At 35.3% G+C, this 18866-nt stretch overlaps 1 protein-coding gene across 4 annotated transcripts in view; it reads right to left on the reverse strand.

Annotated features, from left to right (window-relative positions):
• Positions 1 to 18017, reverse strand: part of DBT (dihydrolipoamide branched chain transacylase E2) — a 53256-nt gene extending 35239 nt beyond the window's left edge. The window contains exons 1-4 of one of the 4 annotated variants that reach the window (XM_074262791.1): positions 17874 to 18017; positions 6994 to 7117; positions 3279 to 3354; positions 1859 to 2040 (exon numbers count right to left, since the gene is read on the reverse strand). In XM_074262791.1, the coding sequence (XP_074118892.1) occupies positions 1859 to 2040; positions 3279 to 3354; positions 6994 to 7117; positions 17874 to 17924 (433 nt within the window). In that variant the 5' untranslated portion in view covers positions 17925 to 18017. Of the gene's footprint in view, positions 1 to 1858; positions 2041 to 3278; positions 3355 to 6993; positions 7118 to 17785 lie in introns of all 4 variants that reach the window. The other 3 variants (XM_074262788.1, XM_074262790.1, XM_074262787.1) reach the window with 3 other exon arrangements.
• Between the last annotated feature and the right edge of the window lie 849 nt (positions 18018 to 18866).

The following is an 18866-nucleotide window of genomic DNA, read 5'->3' on the forward strand; positions in this document are numbered from 1 at the left end:
ATAAATGATTTACATTTTATAAGAGGATATATGTATTTTTTCTGAACCCTATTTATTATCAGGTCTCATAGAGGGAATATAATCAGAAATTCTGAATGGTTCTATTATATTTTAATGATCTTAAAAGAACAATGGAAAGGGAGAGAAAGAGGAAAACACTAGAGAGAAGGAGGTTGGGGAAAATTCTCTCACACAATCAGGGTTTGCCAGTAGAAAAGTTTATTTAAACAAGAAGAAAGGATTAGGGGGAATAGTAGACTCATGGACAGCACTCCCACCTGCACTGGTCAAAGGAGGAGAGAACACACAAAGTTAGGTAAGAGAAATACGTTTCTCTCAACATGAAAATAGGAGGGAAAGTAGAAAAAAAAAGACAGTTTTGGAAGGAGAGCAGATTATGATGGAGATTAATCCTAAACAAAACAAACTGAAGATATACAAAATACTTATTTTTGTGAAAGCTTTTTGTGAAAGCAAAGAATTGGAAACTGAGGGAGTGCCTATATTTTTAAGAGTGGCTATAAAAATGTAATTGAATTAATACTGTGCTATAAAATTATAAAAGAGATGGTATCAGAGAAATTTGGGGAAATTTATATGAACTGATATAAAGCGAAGCAAGGAGAACAAAGAAAATATTTTCGTCCTTGTTTCTGAAGTTCTTAGCACTCAATAACTAGAAAGTTATATTCTTAATGAATAAACAGTATCATACCCCCTTCTCTTAAAATTTTTTCATGTTTCTACTTTTTAAGCTTTGTATAAATGCCAAATTTCTCTTTTTAAAATTTTTTTTTTATATTCAATATAAAGTAATCTTCTAACTTTAGCACAATTTTCTTATACCTTTCGCTTTTTTGCCTTTTTAAGTCTGGAATTCTTACCATAGATTTCTTTCCACAATACAGCTCTATTCTACAGTCACATTACCAGTATTCTAGTTACCAACATACTATACTAGTTCGAAAATTTTTGCTTTTCATTCCCTGAATTTGATGTTTCTGAATAAAGTAGTACCCTAAGAGGCTACTGAAATGAGCATTAATTAAATTGCTCTATCACTCCCAGTCCTCAGGTCTGAAGTGCTGCTCAAGATGGTCTACATCATTTGATGTCCTACATCAGAGAGTTGTTGTCTGTCCTTCTCACCTCACTCAGGCTGCAGAGCTGTTGTCATTTTCTTTTTTTTTTTTCTTTGTCATTCCATTCTTCCTACAGTGTCTGCTGTTTGACATTTCTCTGACTACCTCCTTCTTTTTTGGTTTATTGCTCTCTTCTTTTTTCCTTTTTGAATTCTGTCCCTTCTGAAATTAATTTCCACAGACTTTTATAAACTTGTTTGTACACATGCTGTATGTTCTCATTGGAAAATAATTTTCTTGGGGAAGGAACTGGTTGGTTTTTCTCTTTGCATCACCAGTATTTACAACATGGTACCTTAAACAAAATAGGAGTTAAATAAAGTACTGAACTAGAGTTTAACAGTTACTGTCAACTAGAAATGCCCCTTCTCCTATAACTTCCTCCACATTTCTTAGCTTAATTGTGAAAGAGGTTATTAAAGTCATTACTAATTGATGTTTAAAGCTGCTGGATATCTGACCTCTAGCTAACAATTTTTCTAAGCAATGGTGACATGGCATGCTACACACTTAAATGACCAATTTATGAACTATGTAACAGAAGTTCTTTTAATTGTTTCTGTTTGGGTAAAATACAATCAAAAATCTAAAAGATTACTTGAAAAAAAATCTGTGTGGCATCTTTAAAAACCATTAAATTAATTGGTGATCTTGTGACAAATAAAAAAGAAGGCTGTTATATATTTAGCAAAATGGATAAACACACTTTACAATACCTTTTAAAGCTTCTGTTTCTATGTCTACTAATGGCTTCCCCACAAGGGCAATCTGATCTACAGCATAGTAGAGTTTTCTAATGATACCATCATAACGACTAGTGATGGTAACAGAAGCTTTATCACTTTGTACTTCACAGATGCTATCAAACTGAGATACAGTATCTCCTTCTTTTACATACCTAAAAGGAAAAACACAAAATTACATAAAACAATTTAAAATATAAAAATATCCTAAAATATATATGCTTTTTGAAATCAGATTGATATGCTATCCTACTTAGTATTCAATCTCAAAGAGAACAGTTATTTTGAATATTTTGTATTTTTTAACATATAGGGGGTGTGGAGAGAGGGAAAGATGACTTTTAAGTTAAATGGAAATTTTTGCACCTAAATAAAACTTTCAAGATTATTAGATACAACTTTAAAATATAAACAAACTGTCAGATACAAGGTAAAAACAAAAGTAATCATGTCAGCATAGGCTTCATCACAGACTTTTCACACTTTTTCAATGTAAGATTTATCAACATCAAGTTTGAGTATGAATCTTAGGTTTTCATAAATGCTTATTCAAAAATATTTAAATACCTACATTGTTTTTAGACACTGGACTTCTCATTTCTAACTTCTGTGAAGTGAGAATGAATAAAGAGAAATATATGGAGAAGTAAAGATTTGATAGAATAAAAAAGTACACAATAGGCAGGGTTTTCAAATTACAATGTCACAAATTGCTATTTTATATCATGAAGCATAATGCTGGATGGGGCCACTATGTGACACACAGTACATAGAATGGCAGACCTGGAGTCAGGAAGAGTCATCTTTCTGAGTTCAAATCTGGCCTCAGACACTTGCTACCTACCTATGTAATCATCACTTAACCCTATATGCCTCAGTTCCTCATCTATAAAATAAGCTGGAGAAATAAATGGCAAAGCATTCCAGTATCTCTGCCAAGAAAACACCAAATAGGGTTACAAAGAATTGGACAGAACTGAAACTACTGAACAAAATATTGCTGGAACTAGTTCTTACATTTACAATTGAAAAGACTATTTCCTCCATTACAGAGGCATTAGAGCCCCAGCTTTGGAGTCAGGAAGAACAGAATTTAAATCTGACCTCAAGTCATTTTTTAATTGTGTTATCCTGAGAAAGTCTGTTTGCCTCAGTTTCCTCACATGTAATATGGGGTTAAGAATATCACCTAATTTACAAAGTTGTCATGAATATCAAATGAGATCATTGTAAAATGCATAACACAATGTCTGGCACACAGTAAATTCTACATAAATATTAGTTATCATCATTATTATTATTCATACAAAAATGAATCCTATTTATAATTATTCAAATGATTATCTTCTTATAAGTATTGAATTTTTTCAAGAAAAAGATTTACTCAACTTACCATTCTTTAACTGTCACTTCTGTAATTCCTTCTCCAATGTCTGAGAGTTTAAATTGAATGATTTGTCCATTTACAGCTTCAAAGAAAAGAAACCATCATAAATGTATGCTGTATATATAAATACATTAACACCTCTCCCTCCCAAAGATTTCAGAATGCTTTCAAATCTGGGATTTGATTATATTTTCAAAAGACCCCAGAAGGTTAGAAAGGGAAGAAATGTTTTTTAACCTGTGAAAAGACAGAAAAGCTTTATTAATTTGCTTAAGGGTATATAGTAAATTGACAAAAGAACAATTAGAACCATATGTCTTGATTGAAAGCATGTTATTTTTCTTATGTAAGCCCCATCAAACAAATTAATAGTTTTGTGGATCAATTAATGGCCTTTATATAACCAAATAAAAGTGATAATGAAGAGCCTTGAGAGAGGAGTAATTTGCTAAGGGAAAATTGTACAAATGTTATATCAAAAACCTAAAGAAACTTGCTTCTGGCTGCTTTTTATGTGTAGTTATGTGTGTGTGTGTTCCTATACTATGTACTAAGTGCTGGAATACAAAGAAAGGCCAAAAAAAAAAAAGAAGAAGAAAAAAAACAAACAGATCTTGTCCTCAGTGAGCTCACCCTGTAATGAGGAAGACAAAATGTAAATAATAGATAATCTGAGAGGGAAAAAGACCTCTTATAGAAGATGAGACTTGATTTGAATTTTGAAGGAAACCAGAGAAATCATGAGGTAGAAGTGAGAAAGTAGAAGGCATGGAGGACAACCCTTTCATAGCCATAAAAAGAGGAGTTGCCACAACATAGCAAAACTGCAAGTAGGCCACTATAGTTGGATCAGAGAGTATGAAAGAATAAAGAGAAATATAAAAATAGAAAGAAAAAAAAAGGCAGGTTATGAAGAACTTTAAAATGACCAAAAAAAAACCTTTATATTGGATCCTGGAAGTAAGAGGAAGTTCCTGGCACTCAATGAATAGAGAAGTGAAATGGCAGACCTGTGCTTGAGAAAAATCACCTTAGAAGTTCAGTGGACAAAGTCCTCAACTGAGAAGGGGGAAGGGGTCATGGAATGATTGAATGAAAAAAGACAAGAATGTGTCCAAGCACTATCCTGAAAGTGGGAGAGCAAACCAACTGGGGGGGGGGGGGAAGAAACACCGGGCTGAGTAGATTTTGTTATGTAAATCTGTAGTAAAAACCCAAGTGTAAGACTTAACATCTGTCCCTATTACATTTCATCCTCATTCTGGGGTGCTAACTTTATTCTTTCATTCAATATGATAGCTATATAAAACCTCATATGGCATCAAAATCTACTGTTTAAGAAGCTGAGGTCTAGGAGAAATTAAAGTGATTTCATATTGGCTTTAGTCATATGAAAAAATGCTCTAAATCACTATTGATTAGAATTCCAAGGTACCACTACACACCTCTTAGATTGGCTAAAATGACAAGAAAAAATAACAATAAATGTTAGAGGGGATGTGGGAAAACTGGGACACTAATACATTATTGGTAGAGTTGTAAATTGATCCAACCATCTGGAAAGCAATTTGGAACTATGCCCAAAGGGCTATCAAATTGTGCATACCCTTTGTTTCAGCAGTGTCTCTCCTGGGTCTGTATCCCAAAGAGATCATAAAAAGGGAAAAGGACTCACATGTGCAAAAATGTTTGTAGCAGTTCTTTTTGTAGTGACAAGGAACTAGAAACTGAGTGAATACCATTCAGTTAGGGAATGGCAGCAGGATGATTTCAGAAAGGCCTAGAGAGACTTATATGAACTGATGCTATATGAAGTGAGCAGAACTAAGAGAACATTATACATATCTACAACAAGATTACGTGATGATCAACTGTGATGGATTTGGCTCTTTTCAACAGTGGGATGATTTAGGCCAGTTCTAAAAGACTTGTGATGAGAGAGCCATCTGCAACCAGAGAGAGAACTATGAGGACTGAATGAGGACCACAACAGAGTATTTTTCACCTTTTTGTTATTTGCTTGCCTTTTTTCCTCTAATTTTTTTCATTTTGATCTGATTTTTCTTGTGCAACATGAAAAATGTAGAAATATGTTGAGAGGAACTGCACATGTTTATATTGGATTACTTGCTGTTTAGGGGGAAGAAGATGGGAGGAAAATTTGGAACACAAGATTTTGCAGGAGTGAATGTTGAAAACTATCTTTGCATGTGTTTTGAAAATAAAATACTATTATTAAATTTTTTTAAAAGAAGAAGTTGGGGTATATAATCCCTTCCCTTTATTTGACTGTTTCATCCATGTTAAGGAAAGGACCTCATTATGTCAGGCACTGGTTCAAGCCTTCCTTCCTTTCCGGGCCATATTCCTAACTTATTTTTTTCTCTCTCTCCTCTCTCCTTCTCTCTCTCTCTTCCTCTTTCTTCTCCCCTCCCCCTCCCCCCCCCATTGGTGGTGTTTTGTTTTGGCTTTGCTGATGCAATTGGGTGTAAGTAGCTTGCCCAGCTATGAAGTGTTAAGTGTTTATGACCAAATTTGAACTCAAGTCTTCCTGACTTCAAGGCTAGTGCTCTATCCACACTGCACTACCTAGCTGCCCCCTCACTTATTTCTCTATTAGGCCCAGCATTCTGAAGCATTCTGGAAGATCCTTCCACTCATGTAACCTCACACAATTAGATTCATAGATCCTTGTGGCTCTTTCCTTTCACTTGCTCCTTTTCTTCTGGATAGGTGTTATTTTCCCCCATTAAATTGTAAGCTCCTCTAGGGCAGTGGCCCTCAAACTTTTAAAATAGGGGGCCAGTTCACTGTCCCTCAGACTGTTAAAGGGCCGGACTAGAGTAAAAACAAAAGCTCACACTCTGTGAGCCATTTGCCATAACCTGGCGGGCCGCATAAACGTCAGCCCACGGCATGTGTCCCGCAGGCCACAGTTTGAGAACCCCTGATCTAGCATAAGGACTTTCCTTTGATTTCTTTTATATCCTTAGTCCAGTGCCTGGCACATAGTTAGAAAGTAATAAATGCTTGGTAATTTGATTTAACTTTTCCAATCTAACCTTTGGCTTGTAACAAGCCAAATAATGGAAGACAAAGGCAAGCTTAATTTATTATAATACAATGATAGTAATCTGTAAATCCATAAATTTCCTAACTGCCTATAGTTTGTTCCTTAACATTTCTTTATATAACAATAAAGAAGCTTAAGCTAAATAGTTTATTAAGCATATATTCCATAAATAAACAGTTCTCTATTTCAGAGAAGAGATTAAAGAAAAGAAGTGAAGGGGAAAGATCAATATTCCAAGATAATAACCTCTGGGAAGGAAATTCGACTCCCTAGAACAGCAGCAACAAAAGTTATCAGAAGCAAATGTTAAAAAGTTGTTTATTTCATTGAAACCCTCTATTATTTGTAATGTGATTACAAATATGTTATTCAACAATGATAAAGAGGCAAAAAGAAAATTTTCCCTTTGCTAAAGACTACAGAGGAAATATGAGATAGACACCTCATAATTCTATTTGATCCTCTGAGTGAAAGGCCAGAGTATGGAGGATTTATGTAAAGGCCACCAATCCCCAAGATCAGAACAATTTAATTACAAAGAAAGGGAAAATGGTTTTTTTAAGATATTCTGAACTTCTTGGGGAAAATAATCATATATGATACAAAACTCTCATATATATTATGTTGTCTGCTGAAGTCCATACTTACAACTAGTTGTTCTCAATAACCGATGTGGATGACTAAACTTGAAGGAGGAATAACCAAAGAGACATGTATATTTTGGCTTCACAACATGAGCACTACTGCACATTTGAATAAGATGCATACAACTCTAAAGGAATAAAAAGAAAAAGTTAATTATTTATAAAACTTATGCTGATAGGTTCTTACCCAAATACACACTTTAGCATAAATTTATTTTAAATTAAAATAAAAGTAGAATATTAAATTTTAAAAATTTTAATTTAATTTAAAATTAAAATTAAACAAAGTAAATTTTAAAAATTAAAAATTAAATTAAAATATTAAAAACTAGTAAGTTACATAAAGAATCAGAATGTACAGCAACACAGCAATAGAAATCAACACTGTAAAGTTTTTAATCAATTACTTAGCAGTAATAGCTAATTCAATTTCATTCATATTAGCATATTTTCAAAAGAATTTCTATATATAAGCATTTAAGACTGTCCCAACCAACACAGTTTCATAGTTATAATTATAACATAACTAAAACAACACTATAAAAGATCATAAGATAAACTACCTATTTAAATTGGTGTTCCTAATTCATCCCTCCCTTTTAATAAAATTTTAACTAACACTGCATTTTTAATACCTTTACAAGAAATCAACAAAGGCAAAAATGTTTACTATAACATGTTTTTACACCTGGTTCAATGAGGAGATTTAGGTGACCTGGTTAGTAATTTCCTCCTTACAATTAGATTTATTCTTTTACTTAATCAACACAATTCTTTAGGTAAGAAAAGTTTGTTTTTAATATAATCTCTTATCCTCTATATTCAAAATTAGCAAGAAATATTAAGATTCAATGTAATGAATGAAAAAATGAATCATCAGAACTTAAGGAATATTTGTGAAGTTGGACTAGATAATCTCTAAGGTTTCTTTCAGCTCTAAAAACAATAATTATAGTAGCTTACATTTATCCGGTGCTTTCAAGTTTGCAAACTACTCTATTTACATTGTCTTATTTGATAATCAGAACTCTGTAATGTAAGTACTACAGACATTGTTATCCTAATTACAAAAAAAGGAAGCTGAGACTCAAAAAGGTTGACTTGCCTGACTGAGTCCAAGCAGGTGATTATATCATGATGTCTATGACTAAATTAAAATGTTCTATTGTTATCCTGATAGATTTTCTTGCTGTAATTTGAAATTTCAACAATTACTTAATCATAATATCTGAATAGAATCACTGAGTTTTAAAGATAGAAGGGCCCTTAAAGATTATCTAGTCAAATGGAAGCTTTTATTGTAGATAATAAAATTAATGAACAAATACTTATTAAGCACCTATCATTCCAGTTACTAAGCTCAAGATATAAAGACAAAAAGCCAAAGAGTCCCTTCCACAAGGTATTTATTTATATTTGACTTTGGGAAGTAACATGTACATATATGAATAAATGCAAAATATATACAAAAACAAGAGGTTATAAGGGGAGAGGAGTTGAAAGCTGAGTAGGGAGAAGGGAATAAGAGGCTCCAACAAGTAAATAAGATTAAATAATTTATCCAGGCCATGACAGCTGATTAGTAGCAGGGCCAGGATTAAAACTCAGATCTCTTGATTCCCAGAACATTGTTCTTTTCATTGCTACCTTGTTTTTAATTAAAGGATTGGGTCCTATATTCCCTCTCTACCTCCCACATACTTTTACTATGTGAGAATGCCTCTTTGGCAATATAAAAGAAAAATATTTAAAAATTGGTATTAATAACTCACAGATCCCCTTGGATCAAATCAAAGTGATAAAATAAGTGCAAAGAAATCCTTATTAATTTGGAAGGAATGAAATATTGTTTAAATCATTAGACGAAATGAGATAATGCTACATGGAAATTATATTGGGGCTGGATGCAAAAAATCAGTCACACTCTGTCATGTTTGTATAAAACAGTAAGCCAGTTTCAGACTCCAGTATTCCAAAAATAAGCCAGGTTAGAATAAAGAAATTGCTGCCAAGCCTTTGAAAAAGGGATTTGCTGAGGAGGGTGGAGAGGGTATCTCTGTCTCCCACTCTTCTCCACTTCATCAGAGGATGACCTTGTGATGTTCAAAAGGTCAGAAGATTTGAACTTCCCATTGGCAGGCATTCTTAATATTGCCCTGAACAGCAGTGGCTAACACCAAGCATTTGCACTGAGAACCCATGATAAATTAAGACATACTTAAGAAAGGCAATTTCAGTGCCTTTTAGTGCATCTAGGGGGAGAATGTGACAATATGTCACTCTTAACTAAACAGCCAAGTAACTTTGGCTGGTTAGCTGATATCAATTCAATAATCAATTTGAGGGGGGTGGAGAGGGAGAGTGTAGAGGAACACAATTCTGGGGGCTTGTACCCAATAAAAACACCATCCTAACTCCCTGAGGGAAAAAGTAATCAGTCACTTTTGGGGTATCCAATTTGCCAATATTGTGGAAGTTGGAAGAATAAATCTAGAGAAAATGCCATTTTAAAGGGCAATTTTTTCTTATGAATAACCCTAAAGGTTTTTTCCATTATATCACACAATGCAAAAGTCGCCATAACACTTAAAATAATAAATACTTATATTTCATTATCAAGATACTGGGAAGTAAATAAACATAAAAGTATAAATGAAAACAACAATGACAGATATATACTAATTAGAATAATGTCAGATAAATAGACAAAAACATGGTAAAAATTCTTGGATCTTTTATTATCACTTATTGGACTAAAAAGACAGCTATTTTATGATGCCTATTCTGATTTATTTGGAAAGGAGAAACCATAACTAGCTTGGCACATAGTAGGCACTTATAATAAATGTTTGTTGGCATGAAAAACTTTTATTTTTTCTAAGATCACCAAAATGAGGCTAAATATAAAAAAATAAAATTATAAATTAAGTGCTATAGTTTGTCTTTTAATTCTTTCTTATTGCTTTCTCTTCCCATGGTTCATAGGATTCCCTTTCCTCTGTCATTCAATTTATTCAGAATCCCATATTGTCTTCATCCCCAATAAACTGGATTAGTTTCTCTCATGGATTTGGAAGCAATTCAGGATGCCAGAAGAAGAAACAATATGTAAACTTTAAAAGAAATAAGCAAGCCTATGGAGAGACTTACATCAACTGATGTTGAGTGAAATGAATAGAACCAGAAGATCGCTGTACACTTCAATGTTGTATGAAGATATAGTCTGATGGAAGTGGATATCTTCAACATAAAGAAGATCCAACTCACTTCCAGTTGATCAATGATGGACAGAAATAACTACACCCAGAGAAGAAACACTGGGAAGTGAATGTAAATTGTTAGCACTACTGTCTATCTACCCAGGTTACTTATACCTTCGTAATCTTAATGTGCAACAAGAAAATGGTATTTAAATACATATATTATATCTAAGTTATACTGTAACACATGTAAAATGTATGGGATTGCCTGTCATCTAGGGGATGGAGTGAAGGGAGGGAGGGGATAATTTGGGAAAATGAATACAAGGGATAATGTTATAAAAAAAAATACTCGTGGTCAAACAGAAGATAGCAAGATTAAACATAAATATCTTGGATGTTAGTGAACTTAAATGTTTGGGAATCAATTAATTTAATTCAGATGACTACTATATATGCTACTGTGAGCAAGAATTCCTTAGAAGAAATGGAATATCCTTCATAGTCAATAAAAGGATGAGAAAAGCAGAATGAAGGTACAATCTCAAAATCTCAAAAATGACAGAATATCTTTTGAATCTAAGCCAAACTGTTCAACATCACAGTAATGTAAGTTTGTGCTTCAGTCACTGATCCTGAAGAGGACAAAGGTAAACAGTTCCATAAAGATTTAGAACAGCTTCTAAAAATAACACCAAAAAAAGAAGTTACATTCATCATAGAGGACTGGAATGCTAAAGTAATTAATCAAAAGATAATTGGAATAACAGGCAAGTTTGGCCTTGGAATACAAATAGAATTATGTCCAGATAACTCACTGGTCATGTCACTTTTTCAACAATCCAAAAGGTGACTCTATGGACATCACCAGATGGTCAATATAGAAATCAGAAGTATTATATACTTTGCAGCCAAAGGTAGAAAAGCTCTATACAATTATAACAAGACCTAGAGCCGACTGTGATTTAAAGCATGAAATTCTTAGTGCAAAATTCAGACATAAATTGAAGTAAGAAAAATCATTAGACCATATAAGGATGACTTAAATAACATGCCTTATGATATGAAGCAGAGATGATAGATATAAAAGATTAAATCTAATAGAGTGCCTAAAAAACTATGGACAGAGGTTTGTGATGGTGTATAGGAACCAGCAACAAAAAACATTTCTAAAGAAAAAAAAAACAAGAAAGCAAAATGGCTGTCTGCTCAGACTTTACAAATAGCAGAGGAAAGAAAGAAAGTGAAATATATAAAAGAGAAAAGGAAATATATATCCAACTGAATCAGAATCCCAGAGAAGAGCAAGGAGATATAAGGTTTTCTTAAATGAGCTATGGAAAGAAACAGAAGAAAACAACAGAATGAGAAAGACAATATCTCTTCAAGAAAATTGGAAATAAAGTAAATTTTTCATGCAAAAATTGGCAAAAGAGTAGGGACTTAGAAGCATAAAAGATTAAGAAGAGGTTGCAAGAATACACAAAAGAATTACACAAGAAAGATCTTAACATTATCAATAATCACTAACTATAATGGTATGATTACTGATCTAGAATCAGACATCCTAGAAAATAAAGTCCTTAGGAAGAACTGCTAACAATAAGGTTAGTGAAAGTTATGGAATTAAGTATGGAATACTTAAATTCTAAAAGATGATGCTATTAAAATGTTACACTCAATATGTCAGCAAATTTAAAAAAAACTTAATTTTGGCACTGGATTGGAAAAAAAAAAAAGGAACAATATATGTCCTAATCCTAAAGAAGGGTAATGTCAAGGAATATTCAGATTACAGAAAAATTGCCCTAATTTCATATGTTAGAAAGGTTATGCTTAAGACTTAATATATGAAATGGGAATTACCATAAAAGCAGAATGGTTTTCAAAAAGGCAAAGGAACTAGAGACCAAATTGCCTACTTCCACTGTATTGTACAGAAAGCAAGAATGTAGAGGGTGAGGAGTTAAGAGTCCATTTTAGGTTTTGATACTTAATAGCTTGGCTCACCAACTTCCCTTTTCTATATACAATAGTAGAGACATACTTACTAATTATTTTGATAATTATTCTTGCAAGTAAAGCAAAATGCAAACTCAGCTATATGATAAGATCAAAGACATACCTTTGAACTTAGGACAGTAAATGCGCACCCGCAATGAAGACTCAAGACATTTGGGAGAAAAGCACTTGAAGACATTGGTATGATAATTTTGCTCTGACATGAATCAGAATTATTTACATCTCTGTTGAAGTAGTCAAAATCCAGGCTTACTCATCTCAGTAGATTGAGTTTGTTAGAAAAGATACAGGAATATCAAAGAGTATATTTTGTATTGAAGTCTATACAGCATTGGAGATTATATCTATATCTATCTATATCTATATTTATATCTATATCTATATCTATCTATATATATAACCAATAAATTTGAAGAATTCATAATGAATTTTCTCTTCCTAGCCCCTAACTCACACACCCTTATCACTACTGACACTGGACTTCAACACAAGAGAGTTCCAGAAAAACTTTCTGCTTCACTGATTAAAAAGCTTTTATTTATATGGGTCACAACAAAATGTGGATAATCTTCAAAGAAATGATCATATTATATGTCTCTCAGGGAACCTATAAACAGGCCAAGAAGCAACAGTTAGAACTGATCATGGAACAACTGATTGTTTAAGACTGGAAAAGAAGCATATCAAAGCTGCATAGTGTCACCTTGTTTTAACATATGAGCAGAATACATCATGTGAAATGCCAGACTGGATGAATCTAAAGCTAAAATTAAAGTTGCTGGAAGAAATATCAACAATCAGATTATGGAATATTATTGTTCTATAAGAAATGATTAGCAGGATAATTTCAGAAAGGCTTGGAGAGACTTACATTCTAAGTGAAGTATAGAACCAAGAGAACATTTTACGCAGCAACAAGAAGATTATACAATGATCAATTCTGATGGACATAATTCTTTTCAACAGTAAGGTGATTTAGAATAGTTCCAATGGTTTTATGATAGAGAGAGCCATTTCCACCCAAAGAGAAGATTGTGGGGACCAAGTATGGATCACAGTATAGTATTTTCACTTTTTTGTTGTTTGCTTGTATTTTGTTTTCTTTCTCATGTTTTTCTTTTTGATCTGATTTTTCTTGTGTAGCGTGATAATTGTGGAAATATGTATAGAAAAATTACACATGTTTAACATATATTGAATTACTTACTGTCTAGGGAAGGAGGTGGGAAGAAAGGAGGGAGAAAAAGATTTGAAACACACGGTTTTGCAGGGGTGAACATTGAAAACCATGCATGTGTTTTGAAAATAAAAAAGTTTTTAAAAAAAGAATAATTGAGTATTATAAAGATACAACTTAAAAATAAAGGACATATAAAGAAAAAATATCAACAATCTCAAATACGCAAACAACATCACTCTGATGGTAGAAAGTAAAGAAGAATTAAGAAGTCTGAAATATCAACAAACAGATATGCAAACAACATCACTGATGGTAGAAAGTAAAGAATAATTAAGAAGTCTCTGGATTAGGGTAAAAAAGGAGAGTATAAAAGCTGGTTTGAAGTTTAATATCAAAAAAATTAAGTTCTGGTGCAGCTAGGTGGTGCAGTGGAAAGAGCACCAGCCCTGAAGTCCATAGGACCCAAGTTCAAATCTGGCCTCAGACACTTAACATTCCTAGCTGTGTGATCCTGGGCAAGTCCCTTGATCCCAATTGCCTCAGAGGAAAAAAAAAAAGTTCTTGGCAATTGGTTTCTTACTTCTTAGCAAACAGAAAAGAAAAAAAAATGGAAGCAGTGTTATATTTCATATTTTTGGGCTCAAAGATCATTGCAGATGGCAACTGTAATCATAAAATTAAAAGATGTTTGCTCCATGGAAGGAAGCTATGGCAGTCAGCGTTAAGTCTGGACTAGCTCCCTGGAGGCCTCAGAATTAGCCGGAGTCAGGATAAGCAAAAGTCCTTGGTCTTTAGAGGGAGAAGTGAAGGGGATCAACAAAACTACCACACATTCTCCACCGACCTCCCTTCTCTTCATCCTCCTCCAAAGTGACTCTGGCTTGTCTTACTCCAGCCTCTAATCCCTGCTACAACTATTTGTATACACCAAAAGACTAGTATAGAATAGTGAGAAGGGCCATTTTTCCAAGCATATGCTAATAGAATATTGTCCAATAGTAGTAATTAGCCTTAAGTGCTGTTGTCTGATTCCAGTGCATCTGTTCAGAGTTTCAACCCTTTATAAATCAGGACAACATACTAAAAAGCATGATGACAAAAGTCTGTATAAATCAAAACTATGATTTTTCCACTAGCTATGTATGGCTGCTGCAAAAGTTTGATTACAAAGAAAGTTAAGCACCACAGAAGTAATGCTTTTAAATGTGGTGCTGGAAAAGATTTTTGAGAGTTCTTTGGAAAGCAAGGAGGTCAAATTAGTTAATAAAGAAATTAATTTAGGTTATTCACTGGAAGGTTAAATATTGAAGCTGAAGTTTATCTGGCCACATAAATGAGAAGGTGGGATTCAATGGAAAATACCCTTATGCTGGGAAAAACTGAGGACAAAGGAAAAAGGGATGGCAGAGGATGAGAAATATAGTCCCTGTCTTCAAGAGGTTTTCATTCTAGTACACCAAATCTAGAGCTCTACCACACAATGCTTATCTTAAACATAACCAACACTAGACATTTTAAAAAGGGCTCAGAAACTTCATGAGGTAACAACATAACTGAGACTGTCCAATTGCATAGTTTATAAAGATTTAAACAGATAATTTTAGAATAGGCAAGTAATTGTTAGTTTTGAGGAGGAAAAAAAAGCACAGAATAAATGCTAAAAATTGAAAATAAGAGGAAATGTAAACCCTATAAATAGACACACATCACCCATTGAGGATACAAACAACTGAGATAGTTTTTGCTTTCAAGAAACTGACATTCTACTAGGGGATAAGTCACATTCAGAAATAAGAGATTGGATACAAAAAAATGAACACAATGAGTGGGATGTGGAGTACAAATAACTGTATCAATTAAAAAGGCCTATCAAATATGGTGAAATTTGCACTAATCTGCAAATATGCTCATTGCTGCAAAAAGAGTTTTATTTGAGGAAGCCATTAAAATTCAGGGGGAGAGGGTTAGCTGACAAGAAACTGCAGAAATCAAGAGACCTCCATTCTTCTAGTTTTGGTTCAATGATTTACTAACAGTGATTTGGGTCTCAATTTTCTCCATTGGGGTTGGACTATGTGATTTTAAAAGTATTTTTAGGCTTAAATTAAGATTCTACAATCCTAAACATCTAGGGAATAAACTTTCAAATCCAAGGTGACCTAGTGCCTGAGTAAGGCTTCCCTACTTAACAAAATGTTCTCCAAAATGTTTATTTAAGGTAAAATAGCCTCCACATGAAAACTCCAATTCTGAAATTCATACTAATCAAATATGCTGCTCTTTTTAGCAGGATTCACAGAGATGGAATTTTGATTGGGGGATTATTCAGAAGTTACCATTATCTGTGACGGTTTATTAATATGAACAGTCAAAAATGGCCCAGATATGACTAAATACAAGTTCTTAGTATATGAATTCTGTGCTAATATGCTAATATCAATAGAAAAAAGTAGTTAAAATTCTAGTTTATTTAGACTTCTTTTAGTTTGCTAATTTCAGCAATAAATATTGAAGTAGGAGATAAAAACAGGGATAGCAGCTGAACTTGTACATTTATAAGAATAAGTAATTCCAGTATGAAGATACACCTTCTACCAATGCATATGGGTACCTTTTTTACAATTTTTATTCTTAAAAACCTATAGATGTAATTAAAAAAAAAACTAAACTAGTAATGCTTGCAAGAGGGACAAGGTAGGGGAACGAGGTAGGATAAGAAAATAAGTCAACAAGCATTTATTAAGCCCCATCTAAGACCAAAGAACTAGAGATACAAAATCATAAATTAACAGTGCAATACCCATACTAATTTTAAAACCATATTATCATAAGGTAAGGTGAAATAAGGCAAAAAGGTAATAAATGAAATCATTGTTGAATGCTCAGCACAGTCTGGCACACAGTAAATGCTATGTAAATGTTAACTATCATTATTCTTATGCCTTACTATCTGGCCTACATGTGTACTAAGTTATTTCATAGGTTTTTGCATCCCGAATATCTTAGATATCATCTAGGTTTACGGATTTTTAACCTGGAACCTGGGAATTTGTTTTATAGAGAGAGATACAGATATAAATAACAACTGCATTTCAATATAACCAGTTTCCTTTGTAACTCTTTATATATTTTATGCACTTATACATTTTATTCCAAAAAGTTTTATCAGACTGTCAAAAGTTCCATGTTGCAAATCTTATCTAAAAACTTTATCAAAAAAGTTACAAATCTTATCTAAATAAAACTTTCCCATTTTTGGGAAAGAGAAACTGAGATTTAGACGGTTAAATGACTGTCTTCACACAGTTTAAGAAGAAATAAGAAGAGAAGAGGATTAGGGGATGAACCTGTGATTTAACTGACATAAGGAATTACTAGATGAGGAAACTTCCTCCACTAATTCAGTTAAAAACCTCTTCAAACTTAACAGACTGGAGATTTATAATCTTTTCTGTGACATGGACTGGTAGTCTAAAGTCTTTGGACTCCTCACAGATACATACAAGACATAGGATTACAATAGAAGAGTTATATTGAAATATGGCTATAATTTTTTTAACTTTATAAGGTTTTTTTTTTGTTTGTTTGTTTTTGTTTGTTTTTAAGCTCCTGTTTTAGAGAACTGCCTAAGACACAGAGAGGTCCCAAGGTCCCAGAAATATTATGTATCAGAAGTGGGAACTGAAACGACTTATTCCAAGAACATACAAAAGTACGGGATGTCCCTAAAGCTTAAGACCGCGTTAAGACTTTGGGGACATACGGTATATAGACAAAAATGTTTTTAAAAAATCAATAAGGGGGAGAAGTGGGAGGGGGAGAGGGACGCCAGGGAAACAGTAACAGTAATGATCACTCAGACCCTAGAGCAGAGTAGCGGCTCTTTCGAGCACTTTTCACCCTCGGTTTTGCAGCTCTCTCCACGCCACGGGGCAAAGAGAACGAGGCGGGGCGGCCCGAGTCTCGCCATCCTCTCTCCGCTCTGGATTGCCGGATGGGAGAGAACGTACCCGAGGATGGGACAGGCGAAGGCAATGACACAGGATGGTCCACACGGAACCGAACGGGCGGGGAAAAGGACAGGGGAAGCAGCAGGTTCCGGGCCGGGGAGACCGTGCCGTCTGTTGCCCGACCGCTGGTGACGGGTGGGGGATGCCCAGGTGGAAGGATGCGGGGCGCAGAGGCTAGCCAGTGAGTGACGGGCTCCGCTGTCGTGGAGGTCATCTCACAAAGGAGGACAAGGGCGCGCGGACTAGCGGAACGCGGCCGGAGAGCGCTCGGACGCAGGCCGAGGGCGAGCAGAGCCCCGTCTCCCGAGCCCTCAGTCCTCAGTGGGGGTGTCTCCCTCTCTCCTCAGTCACCCCCTCCCCGGGACCCGCGTGACTCTCACCCACCCAACTCGCAAGAAGAGAAACCCAGGCTCTGGGGCAAACACAGCCGGCGGCTGGATCCGAGCGCATCCTTCGATCTCTCCAGTCTTACCAGGTGCCGGGCGCTCCGACTCCAGCTCCTCAGGACCCTCACTGCCGCCATCTTAGTCCGGAAACAGCAGCTGCTCTTCCACGCCGGGAGCCGCCTCCGTGTGCCACCTTAGGAGGGGGCGAGGAAGCGAGCCTCCCCCTGGACAGCCAATCAGGAGAGGGAGAGCAAGCCTCCCATGCAGCGACCAATAGGAAGGCCTGGGTGGGGCCTGGGGTAAACACTGGTAGAGGGTGGGGGGTGGTGAATGAGGCGGAGAAGGGGCACGGGGCTGTCTAGGTGAGGAACGGTTCAGGTGCAAGTAGTTACGACTTGGTCTGCATTTCTTGACCCAGTCTAGGTTATGCCCTCGTCAGTGGGTGTGTGCGGCACGAGCGCGCCAAGGCAGGCAGTTATTCAATATGCACTTTTTATAAGCGCCTTTTATGTGCGGGGCACTGTGCTAAGAGCTGGGGACACGAAAAGAGGCAAAAGGTAGTCCCTGCCCCCAAAGGCCTTACAATCTAAAGGCGGGCAATACGCAAACATGCGTATACGGGATAAATAGGAAATGATTACAGAGGAGAGGCACTGAAATTCAGAAAGCTCGGGGAAGGCTTCTAGCAAAAGATGGGATCTTAATTGTGACTCAAAGGAAACTAGGGAGGCCAGTAACCTAAAAGTGGAGGAGGAAGAGCGTTCCAGGCACGGAAAGTGAAAATGCCGGGAGCTGAAAGATGGAGGTCTCCTTCATGGAAAAAACCACATCAGTGTCACTGGATAGAAGAATACAGCAAGAGGAGAAAAGGGGTGTGAAAGGGGTGATGGGGGGGAGGGGTATGAAGGTCTTTAAAACGACACTTTTCGATGTATTCCTGGTAGCGATAAGGGAGCATTTGGAGTTTTTGCCTGGGGGATGGGGAGTCATTGAATCAGACCGACGCTTTGGGAACTAGAGGGTGAATTGGAGTGGTAGGGACTTGGGACAGGCGGACTTATTGAAACAGTCCAAATGTA

Source organism: Sminthopsis crassicaudata, chromosome 4, assembly GCF_048593235.1.
Source record: "Sminthopsis crassicaudata isolate SCR6 chromosome 4, ASM4859323v1, whole genome shotgun sequence".
In the NCBI taxonomy this organism is placed as follows: Eukaryota; Metazoa; Chordata; class Mammalia; order Dasyuromorphia; family Dasyuridae; genus Sminthopsis; species Sminthopsis crassicaudata.